This window comes from Chlorocebus sabaeus, chromosome 23 (assembly GCF_047675955.1).
Source record: "Chlorocebus sabaeus isolate Y175 chromosome 23, mChlSab1.0.hap1, whole genome shotgun sequence".
NCBI classification, from domain to species: Eukaryota; Metazoa; Chordata; class Mammalia; order Primates; family Cercopithecidae; genus Chlorocebus; species Chlorocebus sabaeus.
Genome location: NC_132926.1, coordinates 44,401,143 through 44,416,588, shown reverse-complemented (window position 1 = coordinate 44,416,588; position 15,446 = coordinate 44,401,143). Strand labels below are relative to the sequence as shown.

Sequence of the window (15,446 nt, the reverse complement as noted above, 5' to 3'; positions counted from 1 at the left end):
ATTCAGCTCCCAGGTCAAGTGTGAGACCTTGGAGTTACCTGTTTGAACCAGGTGAAGCTTTGCTTTGCTACTAGGAAAACAGAACCTTCTCCACTTGTGTAGATTCGGGGACCCATAGTTCACTCCTACTCTAGGACAATGATGGTACTCTCCTTTGATTTTCCCTAGTGAGCCTCTATCCATGCTACCACTTAACTTTGCAGACTGGCTAGAGAAAGAGGCTTCTATGATTGAGAGTATATTTCAGAGGCCTGAGAATCCCTATAGATCTCACACTGGAATTCGTAACTACTGGAACATTCAAATACAACCAGCGTGGCAGACCCACAGCTTGTCTGACCATAACAGACTCCTCTTTTGACTCCCTTCCCCACCGTCAGTTCATCATGCAAATGTAAGCCATGAATATCTGAACTTTGGGACTGTCTGGATTCTGTGTACAAGGAAGTTAGCTGAGCAGAGGAAGATGTGCACAAAGGAAGATGCTTAGAGTTGTGTGTTTAAAGCAGGTAAAGAAAGTCTCAAGCCAGAAAATGTGATCAGAAGGGGAAGCAACCAGCAAAGATGAAAAATTTCTTCAAAAGATGAGAAATTCCATAAGCATAATTTATTTTATGGTGTCTTTCTTTACTACAAAGCTAGAAAAACATTATCTGCTATGTTCTACTAAAGGTTTAACATTTTTGCTTTTAGTATTTAAGCCCTTATTTCATCTGATACTGATTTTTTCTCTTTTTTTGAGATAGTTTCACTCTGATATCCAGACTGGAGTGCAGATCTCAGCTCAACCTCCGCCTCCTGGGTTCAAGTGATTCTCGTGCCTTAGCTTCTCAAGTAGCTGGGATTACAGGTGTGCACCACCACACCTGGCTAATTTTTGTATTTTTAGTAGAGATGGGGAGTTTCACCATATTGCTCAGACTGTTCTCAAACTCCTGGCCTCAAGTGATCTGCTCACTTCAGCCTCCCAAAGTGCTGCGATTACAGGCGTGAGCCACTGTGCCAGGTCCTGATACCGATATTTATGTCAGGATATGACATAGGGATCTCATTTTCTCCATAAATTCGATGTATTTAAAACTTTTTATTTTTCTCATGCATCTTTCATGCCATCTTAGGTCATATATTAAAGTTCCAGATATAAAGAGATTTATTTCTTGACTTACTAACCTATTCCACTGGTCAGTTTGTCTGTCTCTGTACCAGTACCACATGATTTCTGTAGCTTTATAATAAGGTCTGATATCTGACAGGGAAATTCCCAATCCTATTATTATTTTTGAGAAGTGTCTTGACTAGCTTGTCAAATTCCGTAAAGAACTTGAGTGGGATTTTGACAAAAACTGCATTGAACTTACAGATCAATTTGGATAGAACCATCATTTTTCTGATACTATGCCCTCCTATCCATGAACACAGGATATCTCTCCATTTATTTAAGTCTTCTTTAATGTCACTCAAACTTTTAGATTTTCCTGTATGAAGACCTTACACGTTTGATTAGATTTATTCCTAAGTACTTTATGGTTTTTATTGCTCTTTTGTAATAGAAATGATGTATTTTTAAATTATGTTCTCTGATTGTTATGGTTTATAAAATGCAATTGATTTTTGCAAATTGATCATATATCCAGCCATTGTCAATGTTCCTATTATTCCTAACTATTTGAACATAAATTAGGTGTCCTATGTAGACAGTCATATTATCTGCATATAATGCCAGAGATTTTTCTCCTATCAAATTCTTAGGCCTCTAATTTCTTTTTTGAAAAAAGTTTGCACTGGCTAGGATGGTCACACAATGTCAAACAGAAAGGATGCTAATGAGTAGTATTGTCATATCCCTGCTTTTAAAGATGTTTCTAATGTTCCCCCATTATGTATGTTCGTTACAGGATTTTTGTAAATGTTTTTTTTCAGATTAAGAAAATTCCCTTCTATTTTTATTAAGAGTTTTTAAGTCATAAAGTTATGCTAAATTTTATCGAACGTCTTTGTGTATCTAATGAGATGTTCATATGGGTTTTCTCCTTTAATCTTGTAATGTGATGAATGACACATATATTTTCTAATACTAAACCATACTTGCATCCTTGGGATAAATCTACAAACTGGAAAATACTCTATAAGTATTCATTATAAATATTGTCTTCAAACTGTGGAGAGACTTAAAAGCCAGGATGAGAAAGCATAATTTGGTATGGATCAGGGAACCACTGAAGGTTCTTGACAGGGAATTAGCAAGATTAAAGCACAGAAAAGCCTAGTGAACAGATATTATTAGCTTCACTTCAAAGATATGGAACAGGTATAAACTAAAAAGAGCCATTTTAGAAGCACTGACACAATCTCCAGTGTGGCTAGGGAGCAGGAAATCTCACTCTTCTGGTGTGTTGCTCTTTGCATTTTCCAAAATGGTCCAATAACGATGTATCCTTGTTAATACAATGTTGTGTTTACAAAAAGGTCTCAAACACAGATTGCCTATTATCAGAGGATCAATGTTCAACAAAATATAATTCACACTAGAGCCTCCCTGAAAGAGCAAGTGACTTGCTGATGACCACAGGGCTGGCTAGGGAAAGATACCGGTTTCCCCAAATCCATTCAGAGCCCTTTCCACCCTTGATGCACGGGCAAGGCTTGACATCTCAAGGAACCCAAAGTTCCTTTCTTCCCCTGCTCCTCCGTGAAAAGACACAGGGAGTTTGGAAGAGATTCTGAGTCCCTGGTCTCTGAAAGGTACAAGCTTCTTGGCAATTCATTAACCTTCCAGAGAACAAGAAATTAAGAAAAGAACATCTGAGGGCCCAGAGACGTTCAAAAAAATATTTACGAGATTGTACAAATAGTAAGTGGTAGAGATGGGATCTGAGTTTAGGTATCCTATACTTGAAGCTCATAACCTATACCCTCCAGCAATATAGTTCACGCATGTACACAAATGCACATACATATACATATTTCTCAACCTAAGGTCACATGCCCAAGAACAGAGTTGCTAGATCTTACCATTTCATCCCCTAAACCTTTTTCCCTCCATTCATACCAGATCTTAACTGCTTAACCCTCAATAGATTGCCCCATCCCCACGCTATCAAGTCCTAATCCCAAGAATTCTCAGTTCTTGTTCCCAAATAAGGCTAGAGGATCCCCTCTCCTCGCCTGTGAAACACAGACCACACTAAGGTATATTCCCACTATCTTGTTCAAGTCTAATACCATACTTTTCACCCTACCCAGACCCAACCAAAATCACACACACGCACACACACAATTTTCCAGGCAGACTCAGCCACAAGATGTTTTCTGTTGAAAAGCATTTCACAGTAAATGCCCTTACTCTAAGCATAAAATGGTTGATTTCACCAAGAGCAAAAACTGGCCCCAGATTCTACTAAAAACCATAGTCAATGTTAATTCACATGTGCCCCTCCCACCAGACCTGCAGCTCAAGCTGCTAACCAAAGGAACTTTCATCTGTTTCCCACTGTCCAGGGTTCCAGCAACATTCAAGTTGAGCAGCCATATTTAAGATTCAAATGGGTCAACAATCGTAGATGTAGTGAGAAAGTATGGGCCAGACAGAATCTTTGCTCTTTGCTGTAGAAATATACAGAAATGATCATCTAAGCTATTTTCTAAATAAGCTGCAGCACAATCAGAACACATAAATCTAGTCAACTTTGTCAAAGCATCAGATACCTGGCTCAATACTTTAATTAATTTCCACACTGGCCTGTTACTAGTAAACTTGCTTATATGAACCACTACTGGTGCCATGATGAACCCACTGCAGTGGATGATTCCTTCAACAGTCCACAGAAAGGGTGTCCAAATTGGTTCCAACTTACCTCACACTCACAGATACCCACTGACCCCATTCAAGAAGATATACATGTGAGACAGTCAAGCTTCATGGCCATAAGAATAGACATAGTTGGCCCTTCTTTCCTGGGCTTTCAGCTTCTCTTTTCCCTTGACTTAGACTGTTACAGTGGCCTCCCACCTGCTGTTTCCCACTCTAGATACTCTCCCTCCAAGTACTTCCTGCACACCATTGCCAAATTCATCCTTCTAAAATGTCATCTGACCATGACTTTCAGATCCTCACTGCACACAGGTCTCTTCAGGGGCTACGAGGTTTATGAGCTGAAGCTTCAGTCACAGCCCTCTGCCTCCATTTGTTCTATATGTTGAGTGTCCAAATAAAATTTCCTTTCAAAGGACTCTATAGCTAAACAGCTGAAAAATCATCAGTCTACAGGATAAAGTCATGATTCTTGCCTAGTATTCAAGGACTTCCTTGACCTGGACTGAACCTAAATGCCAGTCTCACCTCTCTCGTTTACTCAAATATTTACTAAGTACCTATTATGTGCCAAGCAGATGAACTATTCACTGCAGACACCTAGATTTCCCTTCTCTTTCCCTGTATCATAATCTAAATACCTGTTATTTGAGGACCAATTAAGCTTTGCCTCCTCTATGAAGCCCTTGGGATACATCAGTTCTAAATGAGCTCTTCCTTCTCTGAATTCCTGTAGTATTTCTGGCTTGTAACTCAGCTGGCACATAGAATTCTGCCTTGTGCCTGATTACTTCTTCATGGTACTAATCCAACTATCTACCTGCCTCACACTAGATTCAACATACCTGGAGGGCAAGGAACATGTGTCTGAGGACTCTGTATAGCTTAGCCTGCCCAGCATGAGGCCATGCCCACAGTAGGTCCTCATTACATATTTGTCATCTGAACTCTACCTGAAAAGCCTTCACTTGTCTTTACAAGAGTTAGATGATAGAGCAGAAGGGGATAGTCTGACCAACACTTTTATTTTTTAATGAAAATAGAGTTGGCCTTCAGAGGCTAAATATGAAAATATAAAAAAATATAAAAATATAAAAAAACTTCAGAGTTTAAATATGTATATTATTTAAACTATAAATAAATATACATAAAATAGTAATTATAAAAGTTATAGATAAAAATATATAAGCTCTAAAAATTAGGCCCTCTTTCAGCACCACACCTTCCAAAGCCTTCTTTCCTGCCCTCCTCTATCCTCTAAATTCAAGATCCACATATCCAATGTCTTATTTGAGTCCCCTAGATTTTACACAGGTAACTCATACTTAGTCAAAATTTAAGTTCCCTACCCTCCCTTAAGCCTGCTACTCTTTCTGTATTCTCTATCTCAGAGGCATAACCAACCACCCAACCACCTATCCAAGTCAAAAACTGGGGTGTTATCCTTGATATCTTCCTCCCTTTCTCTCTCTCACTCCTCACATACAGCCATAAATCATATCAATCCTATGTGTTAATATCCCTGCACCCCATTTCCTTCTCACTTTCACTACCACCACAACCCCATTCCAGGCCATCATTGTTTCTTGCCAGGATTATTCTAATAACCTCCTCCCAGACTCCAGAGGGACCTTTCCAAAGTGTCAATGTGTTCAAGGCATGTTCTATATGAAGCCTCACTGATTCCTCACTGCATTCAAAATAAATCTCAGGGACCTAGCCTGGCCCTTAATCCCATCATTGCCCTGAAGACTTCTCATTACTGTAATACTAAAATACTTGCAATAGCCAAAATACACTAGGCTGTCTGCCTTGTGAAGTTTTGTCTGACTAGAAAACTGTTCTATCCTATTCCCCACTCACTCTCCCCTGTGTCTAGCTAGTTCCTACCAGCCCTCAAGCCTCTTCCCTGAAGCCTTCCCTCTCTTACTCCACTACTCACTAGATTAGATAAAATCTAGTGGGAAACTAGGTTAGTTTCCCCTCTTCTGCATTCCCACAGTACTCTGTGCTACCTTCTGTATTGTATTCTAATTACCTCTTACTTATCTGTCTGCCCCACACAGTGCGTGCTGGTAAATGTTTAATAGTTGGTTGGGAGGAAAGGAGCCCTGATTTGTAACATTTGCCAATTTCCAGAGTGTAAATACTCCCACCATGGCAGATTTTAAGCTACCAACATGATGCCACCAAACATGAGATTTGGGAAGAGATGTGCAACAGCACACCATTATATCACTGTATAGTATTTCTACAGCAAGACGCAATAGACACAACCTCAAAGCCCTAGAAGATTATAGTAAAAATAATTAGAAAGTGATGAGTTTGGGGTACTTTATTACATTCAATTTTAATATAATTTTTGTTACATAATTTAATTGTTAATAATGGCAACATTTAATAATTGGCTCACAAAATTCCTGAAAATTTAACAAACAGCTTTTGCAAGTGGGTGAGTGCTGACTCCAGCACACTGCTGCCCCCTCTAGATTGTGAGCTCCATGAGAACCAAGGCAGTGTCTTAGTTGCCTCTGAATTCTTAGCTTCTGTCACATGATAGGTGCTCAATAAATGACTATTGCGTAAATTAATTGATAGATAAGTAAATTAGGTTTAACTATTGACCACTGTAGCTTTCCTTACTCCCCTTCATTAAAATACTGATGGCTTTTTCCTCCTTAACCTCCTCTCCATAACCCCTCCACCCCACATTCAGACAGGAGTACTTTCTTAGGCAGCCCAGTCCCCTGCATTGATGGCACAGAATCAGGAGGATGGGGGTGAGAGAAAGCCAGCAACAACTGGAGAAGAGGGAAGAAAGGCAGATGGGTTGCTGCTTACTGTGTCAATTCTTAGAGTCTTTCTATTGCTGAGGAAAATGGAGCAGTGAATGGAAAGCAAAGGATACTAAAAAACATGCTAGAAAGGCAGGAGCTAGAAGAGTCTCCAAGCAGGCTGATTGTGCAGCAATGTTTGGGGGAATCTAACAAATGAGGAGCTCCAAATGATGAGAACTCATGGACACAAAGAAGGGAACAACAGACATTAGGGCCTACTTGAGGATGGAGGGTGGGTGGAGGAAGAGGAGCAGAAAAAATAACTATCGGCTACCTGGGTGATGACAGGTACTAATCTGTACAACAAACCTCTGTGACATAAGTTTACCTATATAACAAACCTGCACATGTACCCCTGAACCTAGAATAAAAGTTAAAAAAAAAAAGAAAGAAAAATCAAATGAGGAGCTCCAGAACATCCTGGGTGTGCAAGAATGTAGAAGGAAGGAAAGGGGAGTCTGAGACATGCTGTTAAAGGTTATGATCTGTTTCACCTCTAAAGGTCTCCAAGAGATGCAAATAAAATTCAGAAGTCGTGAGCTGATAATAGCCACATACAAGAGGCAGAAGCACATTATGTTCAAGCTAGAGATGAGATGGAATAAAGAGGCAAAACCACTCAATGAAGGCAAAACAACTCTGAGCCAGGGCAAAGCTGTGCTGAATGCATTAAAAACTCTCAACAAAGAAAGTGTAATTTAGAAAGGAATAACCAAAAACTACGAATCAGACAGAGAAGAAAGCCCTCGGTCCAACCCATCTCACTCTGTCTAGGAAAGTGATTTAATCACTAGATGTCATCAGCTGGTTCAGCCTCAGGTCAGATCCCCATGGTGGAGCTTGAAGCCTATAAATACTCCAATGCCATAACTCAGTCCCTAGTTTACTCTGCAGCATTTTGACCAGTTTGGCCTCCCCCATGGTTGCCCTTCAGAGAGCCAGAATGTGGTTGCAGGCCCTCAGGAATATCTTGCCAGTAATATTTTACTGTAAATCAATAAACTGATGACATGTTGACTATTGTACTTTAGGTTCTCATGAGGTCATTGGCATGACTCTGCTTCTCCAACTCTGGGCAGCAATGGGACCCTATCCAGATAGGATTTCTGAGCCCCTGGCACTCTGGTCAAACTGCAGATCTAGTAAGTATCCCAATCCTAAAGTTCAAGACCAAAATGACCAAACTTAGATTGCTACTTCTGGATTAATGAAGAACCTGACTCGTGAAGATGTCCAGCCAGCAGGATTCAGGACCTGGTGGTGCAGTCCTGCCACCACAAAGTACCATTTACACACAGGTTACCAGAGAGCCCCATACTCTTCATCCTCTTTCAGCAATGCCACCTCAGTTCATAGCATTAGGTTGAACCCCTGTAATAGCCCACATGGATATGCAGAACATATGCATTACTAAGGTATAGATTGAGTTAACATTTCCTGAAAGTTGAGGGTATGTTAAAGCACCTTACCTCCATTATCTCATTTTATCTTCAGAACAACCCTAGGAAGTAGGCAGTATTATCTCTTAAGGTACAGAGATAAAATTTGTCCAAAAGTCCCACATAACTAGTAAGTGCAGAACTGGCACTGAAACCCAGGCCTATCTGACTCCAAGGCCTGGGCTCTTAATAACAATGTCCACCGACTCGGGATAATGTCCATAGCCCATCAGACCAAGGGAGGCACAACCCCTCATGTCCCACTCTCTGACGTTCTTCTTTGTGCGACCAAACCAGGCCAAATGAAAAAAGACTAAATCTCCTAGGACCTGTGATATAGCACTACTTCACTTCTGATTATGGGAAATTGCAGTGTGTACTGGAGTCAGTGTTATTAATTGTACTGAACTTGGAGTTTACGCACTGGGGCCTTCACACAAGCCAATCATGATTCACCAAAGATGACCAGCAGCTGCTGTCATTCCTGTAATGTGCTCCTTCATAAACAAGCTCAAGAACAGGTATGTTACTAATCACATTCCTAAAACCCCAAGTCACAGACCACTTTCTGCAAAACTCAAGGGGAAAACTCTTAAATGGGCTATGTAAAAATGTAAAACATTTTACACAGACAGATAAAATTAGACAAGAAGAGAGAAAGACTAAAAGAAAACATGCTACTCATTATGTGACATTTTGGAAGCCAAGTTTATGTTTAGTTTGAATAGGAGAGCTAAGCCCTTGCATGTGTGTGATTTTGATAGTGGCTACGATATACTTTCATAAATGAAAATGAAAAGTCCAGGAAAGTTGTGCTAAGACTCTGAAAATCCTCATAAATGATAAAAAGTTAGATCTCTGACCTGAGAGGCATTGAACTTATTTAACAGAAAAAAAAAAAATCTGGGTTGGGCGCAGTGGCTCACACCTGTAATCCCAGCACTTTGGGAGGCCAAGACGGGTAGATCACGAGGTCAGGAGATCAAGACCATCCTGGCTAACACGGTGAAACCCCGCCTCTACTAAAAATACAAAAAATTAGCTGGGCGTGGTGGCAGGCGCCTGTAGCCCCAGCTACTCTGGAGGCTGAGGCAGGAGAATGGCATGAACCTGGGAGGCGGAGCTTGCAGTGAGCCGAGATGGCGCCACTGCACTCCAGTCTGGGTGACAGAGCAAAACTCTGTCTCAGAAAAAAACAAAAAAACAAAAAAACCAGCAGCACATGTTCAATCTATTTTTTACACGGTTTATTAGTGCTCTATTCCGTTTAACCTAGTTTGAACATTCATCCAGAAAATGAAAAAAAAAAAAAAAGGTTAGTTTGATGATGGCAAATTTCATCAAATAAAGCACTTGCTTTAGGAAAACTCACACAAAAATTATCTTGTCCAGATCTGTCTTACCAATTCAAAACTTAGCAAGCAAAATCCTAAAAATCCAAATCTGGGTGCAGGAAAATCAAGAGGTTTCTTTCCCTGACTTTGTTTTTGCAGTTGAAAACTTTACTTTGCCAAAAAGTATTTCCAAAATGGAAAAATTTGGTTTCAATTATCATGGTTGAAATGCATACACATCTGCTTCAGGCAGCAGTGATGCCCAAAACTTTTTACAGAATTTTCTATCCCTGACTTCTAAGGTTCGGGGAGGACTAAGTGACTTGCCACTGGGAACAGAAAAAAGGCGAGGTTGCTCAACACTTGCTCTTCCCTGGGTCTTGCCAGCATTTAACCTGACATTAGAAAACTCAACATTTAAAGTATACTGGCTTTCAAAGTCTTGTCTCCTCAGAAAATATTCTCTATCTGTCGTTCCTGGATCAAAGGTAAATAGATGAGCTCCTTTGGATCAGAAGTTCCCTGAGGTCCAGGAACAGGCTCTCCTTCGTAAAAACCAGTCAGTAAGAAATATCCTCTGAGGACACCTCACACAAAATCACAGCACAGTGCCCGGTACATGATGCCCGTCTCAAGCAGGGGCATCTCTGTGCTTCTGATGAAGAAAATAATCATGATTTTAAGAAAAATAGACAATTAACTCCCCCTTTTTATGATGCTTCTTCCAAAGTTGTGCTGCTCTGTAACTCTTGCAGATCTGCCACAGTCTGGGCCTGAATGTTTTTTTAATTGTGGTAAAATAGATGTAATATAAAATTTATAATTTTAACCATTTTTAAGTACAGTCGTACTGTTGTACAACCATCACCACCATCTCCAGAATTCTTTCATCTTCCCAAACTGAAACTCTCTATCCATTAAACAATAACTTCCCCATTCCTCCCTCCCTCCAGCCCCTGGCAACCATTTTACTTTCTGTCTCTATGAATCTGACTAACCATTTATTTTGAAATTTTATTTTAAGCTATCCACAAGGCTGATTTCCAGAACTGAAATAAAATCCCAATTGCAAGGACAACTGCCATTTGTGATACCTATCTTCTCTACATACCCACTCACATGGACACAATTTATCATTGTAATAGCTAACAGCCAGAGACCCTTTCCCTTTGCAAAAGAGAAGACAAAATCACCTTCGTCTGACTGGTCAAGCCACAGTGATTCTCCCACAGAGGGAAATGGGGAAGACTTAGTATCGTAAGTTCCAGGAGAGACCTGGAAATCTAGAAAGATACAGCAAAAGTTAGTGCAAATTCACAAGTTCTTCTTGAGATTTTGGCCTGAACAAACATGTATCCAGCCCATGGTTCCAAATCACTGAGGCAACTAGATGCCACAGGTTGTCTATAAAAAGAAAGATTAAGGCAGATCTTGGTGAAACCCAAAAGAAGAAATGCCAAGCCCTATGGGGTAACTTACTATACGGAGATAGTTTTAGGGAAGAAGCAAGATGATGGCCTGATAAGCTCCCTCATTTCCTCATGGAAATGGTTCTACATAATCTGCTTTGGATGATAAACAGAGAGAGGTCCTAAAATATGCCTTGGTTAGTAACCCAGCAGCGAGGTATAGGCTACAACATAGCAATAGGTGGATACCAATGATAATAGCAACTACCATCCTACTGAGTACTCACTCAGTACCTAAAAAACTTTACTAGGTACCTTACACATATTGTATCATTTAATCATCACAACAGCTCTATGAAGTATAAGTACTGTTATTATTCCCTTTACACAGAAGAGAAAAATTAGTTCTGAAAAGAGTGTGACACACTCAAGGTCACACTGTAAAGTAGATTCACCACTAGGTCTAAGTTACTCCAAAGCCCATGCTTTTAATTAATAGCCTTTCAAGGTACAAAGTATTTTCATACCCTCATGGCAAAGAAAAAAAAAACTGTTCATTAGCAATCTCTTGGTTGAAATTTTGTAATGCTTAAAAACAGCCCCAATTAAGATTCAGCAGGTTAAGTGTGGAACAAGCACCAGATTCAGGATCCCTCCAGTCTCTGGAGGTTGGACATGTGATCCTAGGCAAGTCACTCAGCTTCTCTGGACCTCAATTTCCCAGGGAACTTGCAAAACAAGGCTACTTCCCTCTGTTCTCCCCCCTACCTCAAAGCATTCCATGGAGTCAGTTACCCGTGCTAAGATAATAAGGCTGATATCCAAAGATGAACCTATTGGCCAAAGGCTTCAGTCTCTTCTCTCACCAACTTTCTTTTTAGTTATCAGAGCCTCACACAAAGGTTATTAGTTAATCAGCTAATAACTATTCAGCACCTGCTATTTGTGTACCCACACAGTAGTCAATGGGCGTATTTAGAAGTACAAGGTACTAGCCTTGCCCTTGAGGACCTGTCTCTAAGTTTGGGGACTGCTAAGATATATGAAATAGAAGCACTAAAAGATCTGATGGGCCTATTATTCAGTGTCCAACTATGAGATGCAAACTAGAGGGATTAGAATTCAGAAGAACATCAGCTAGGACTAGAAAAGCTGAGTTTCCAAGATAAAGTAGAATTTTAGAATAACCTTGATAGATAACTTTTGCAAAATTAGAAGGGAAAGACATCCAGCAAAAGAAACTCCGGGAGCTAAGGATATGAGGCTAGATGAAGTAATGTATAGCATGGGTGATCATGAAAGAGATCAATAGAATTGTTAGTAGGTTTATGAGTGAGCAGTGGGAATGGGAACAGGAGTTGGAGTTCAGAAGACTTGAATGCCTGGCATGGTAAGCTGGGCTTGAGGCAGGAACAAAAGGTATGACCTGGGTGACCTGGTGAACACTGGAAGCTGCTCGGTTTGGATTTCTTGTCTACCATCTGCCTTCAGCAGAGGAAAAGTACAAGAACATGTGCAACCTGGTGTTCTAAAGCCATAGACATCAGCCATCCCAGCTGAGAGGCCCCAGGACAGGGGCAGGGACTCATTACATTTCTGAACACAGAACTGGGAACACAGTGCCCAAAACCATTTGATCCGCTGCTAGTAGTCTTACACTGATCTCTCAACCCCAGTTACACCACAGATCAAGCAAATAGGCATGGCCCAGAATCTCTAAACCTTCATCACATCAGCCCCATTCTCTGCCACCTACCAGATCAATGGAACACTGTTTTGGGGACCAAAGACACTGCTCACCTCTGCCCCACACCTAGGAAACAAGCCTTCACATGTTCTGCTGCCCAGCAGGCCACATGCAGTTCAACACTAAACTCCTGTTACAAAGGGCACCCAGAAAGACGATGCACCAGCAGCACAGTCAGTCCCAGGCTCTTCCTGTGAGAGTCATCAAGAAACACAATTCCCAGGGCCTCTACAGACAAAAGAATGAGATGACACTCAACCATCATGCCAGTTCTAATAGGGTCTAGAGATGTTCAATGGCATCACTGCAGAAGTCACAACAACTCATGAAAAGGAAAGTGTTCATTGAGAGATTCTCTAGTGTTGACTTAGTTGAGCCTATTATTGTTAACCAGATAGTTACTGTCTGCATCAAACTGGCAACCTGGAGCAGCAGCCTTCCCCTCAGAGGTGCACTGCCATGGCCGGACCCCTCCCTGCAGTGTTCTCTCCTCAGATAAAATGGCAAGCCCTGTACTCTACCAACTGCAGACCAAAGAATGAAGAGGTTGGCACTCAAGAGATATTTTACTTCATAGACAGAGGAATGTCACCTCTGCACTGCACTGAGTACTTTCACAATGAAAGATTCAGATCTTCAGATAACAATTTAAAAATTTAGATGTGTGTGCCTGCCAGGATCTAACTGCCTGGCTAGTTAGATCCAGCTCAACAAAAGTACTTGAAATCTTTTCTGCTGGTTCGTATTTCAAAAGAAATCCCTGATGGAGGAAGCACGGACCTTCCAGTATAACTCATAAACTTTTCAATACAAATATGAAACTCAGTTCAGAGCAAGTGTCATCTGACTGGATTTCTCTCCTTCATCCCTGAATGTGTGTGTATACAGGCATACACGGCGTGCCTGCGCGCACACACACACACAGCCATCAGCATGGCATGCTTGCTGAAGATTCGAGCACTCCTGCGTGAAAATGCAAGTACACTATGTCAGGCCAGCCCCACTATGACATCAAAAACCCCCCACCAAAGAAAAAACACCCCGGGAAAGTAGCCAGGAAAGGGAAACGCCTCCTTGAAACAGCCTGAGAAAGGCAATCTAATTCAGCCTGTGCTGAAACTATTCCCGAACACCAGCCAGGAAGTCCCTTCTTTCAGGGTGCTCCGCTGCCTAGCAAACCCAGACCTGCCTTTGCGGAAGCCAGATCTCTGGAGATTCAAGCCCTGGAATGGGTGGTTCGGAAAGCGGCTTTCCTGCTCTTGCTCTGCCGCCCTTTGAGATCCATCAGTGGCCAGGTCTTCCAACCCTGCCTAGCCAATGCAAACACAAAAGCTGGTGGCTGTACCGCAAGCACACATTTACTTATATACACACACAACACAGCACATACTTATACATACATACCTTTCACCCTCCATTGTGCGAGGCCCAGTCAGGGTGGTAGCCGCTGAACTGTGTGCATGCACCCGGGGATCCTAGTTCTGTTCTTGATTTTCCCAGCAGACCAGTGGGAGATCTGATCAGCAACAGTGATTCAGCATGGCTGCAAGTGAAGCCTCCTCCCTTCTCAATCCTCCTTCCTCTGACTTACTCGCAGCAGCTTCTACCGCAAAAGCAGCAGCAGCAGAAAATGTCTTACCCAGAGCTCCCTGCAGCCCTTTCAGCTGCTAAAAGCAGCAACCCACTTGCTCCCCCTCCCCCGCAGGCTTGCTGCTCCTTGGTCTCCTAGGAACGGCGGCAGCTCCAGCGACCCAGGTGCACTGCCACCTTTCCAGCTGCCTCTGCATCTGCCCAGGCATCCCCAGCCCAGGCGATTAGCCCGCCCCTGGGGCTCCTGCCTCCTCTGTCTAGGCTGCAAAGAATCAGGCAGTTCGTCACTAGCCCGAGAAATACTGGCCCCTACACCCTTCCCTGCCCCCATAGGCTATGAGTCTGTCAGCCTGGCCAGATTGCTGGAATGAGGAGGCCCCTCTGTGGCCTGCAGTGGAGTTTATCATCCACCTGGGGAAATTCACTTGTAGGTCACAGTTTATGTTCCAAATCCTCCTCCCAAATTCTATAGTAGCTCTGAGTGTCTGATAGATGGGGAGAAGTTAAGGAAAAAGCACCTGACAGAAGTAAGAAGAACACAAAGAGAAATTAAAAGAATACAGAGAGAAATTGGAAAATTAGTCGAAAAAGAGAGGTAGTACAAATAGGTGAAACGGAAACAAACCCTATTTTACTCCAAGAGGTCAAAGACTACTGCAGTACAGCTATCACAATGAATACTAAAATATCTTAGCACAATCCTAAAATATCTTCCTAAAATCTGTCATATTGGAATTTAACTTAAGCTGTGGCTCCAACTAGTAAGTCTCCCACTGAACCCCCATATCCAGCCAAAGATCTTTCACATCCTGTAATCTCCAGCTGCTAAGCTTCTATTTAGACTAATTTAACTCTCCCTGCCTGGAAAGGCTTCTCCAATCCCAGTCCTTTAGTCTTTCTGGGAGGCTAGTCAAAATCCCATGTCTTCATAACTTCCCGAATCACACCAATGACAGCCAATCACCACCAAAATAGCTACAAACTATACTGTCCTGTATTGTCATCCCACACCTAATATACTGTCTTGGCTAATTCATTATTTATAAATCTTCTTTCCCAAACTAAAACATAATCTTGTGGAAGGCAGGAGGCCAGTCTGTATATCCTAGCCACAGAGGCTTAGAGGTAACTGCGGCAATTAGCCGCAAAAAGTGGTGCAGAAGCTACCCTAATGACTCAGAAAAATCAGCTATGAGCATCTCTCTTCTGGGACCCCTCAAGACACTCCTGGGCTTTTCCGAATCTGCTGCGGCTCTCACTGGGTGAGTGACTTTCCTGA

General features: G+C 41.8%; 1 protein-coding gene across 1 annotated transcript in view; it reads right to left on the bottom strand.

Annotated features, from left to right (window-relative positions):
* The window catches only part of KLHL3 (kelch like family member 3), a 115,688-nt gene extending 100,556 nt beyond the window's left edge, over window positions 1-15,132 (bottom strand). Inside the window, exon 1 of the mRNA XM_008014548.3 lies at window positions 13,982-15,132. Within this exon, the coding sequence (XP_008012739.1) occupies window positions 13,982-13,995 (14 nt within the window). The 5' untranslated portion in view covers window positions 13,996-15,132. The remainder of the gene's footprint in view (window positions 1-13,981) is intronic.
* Window positions 15,133-15,446: the final 314 nt, after the last annotated feature.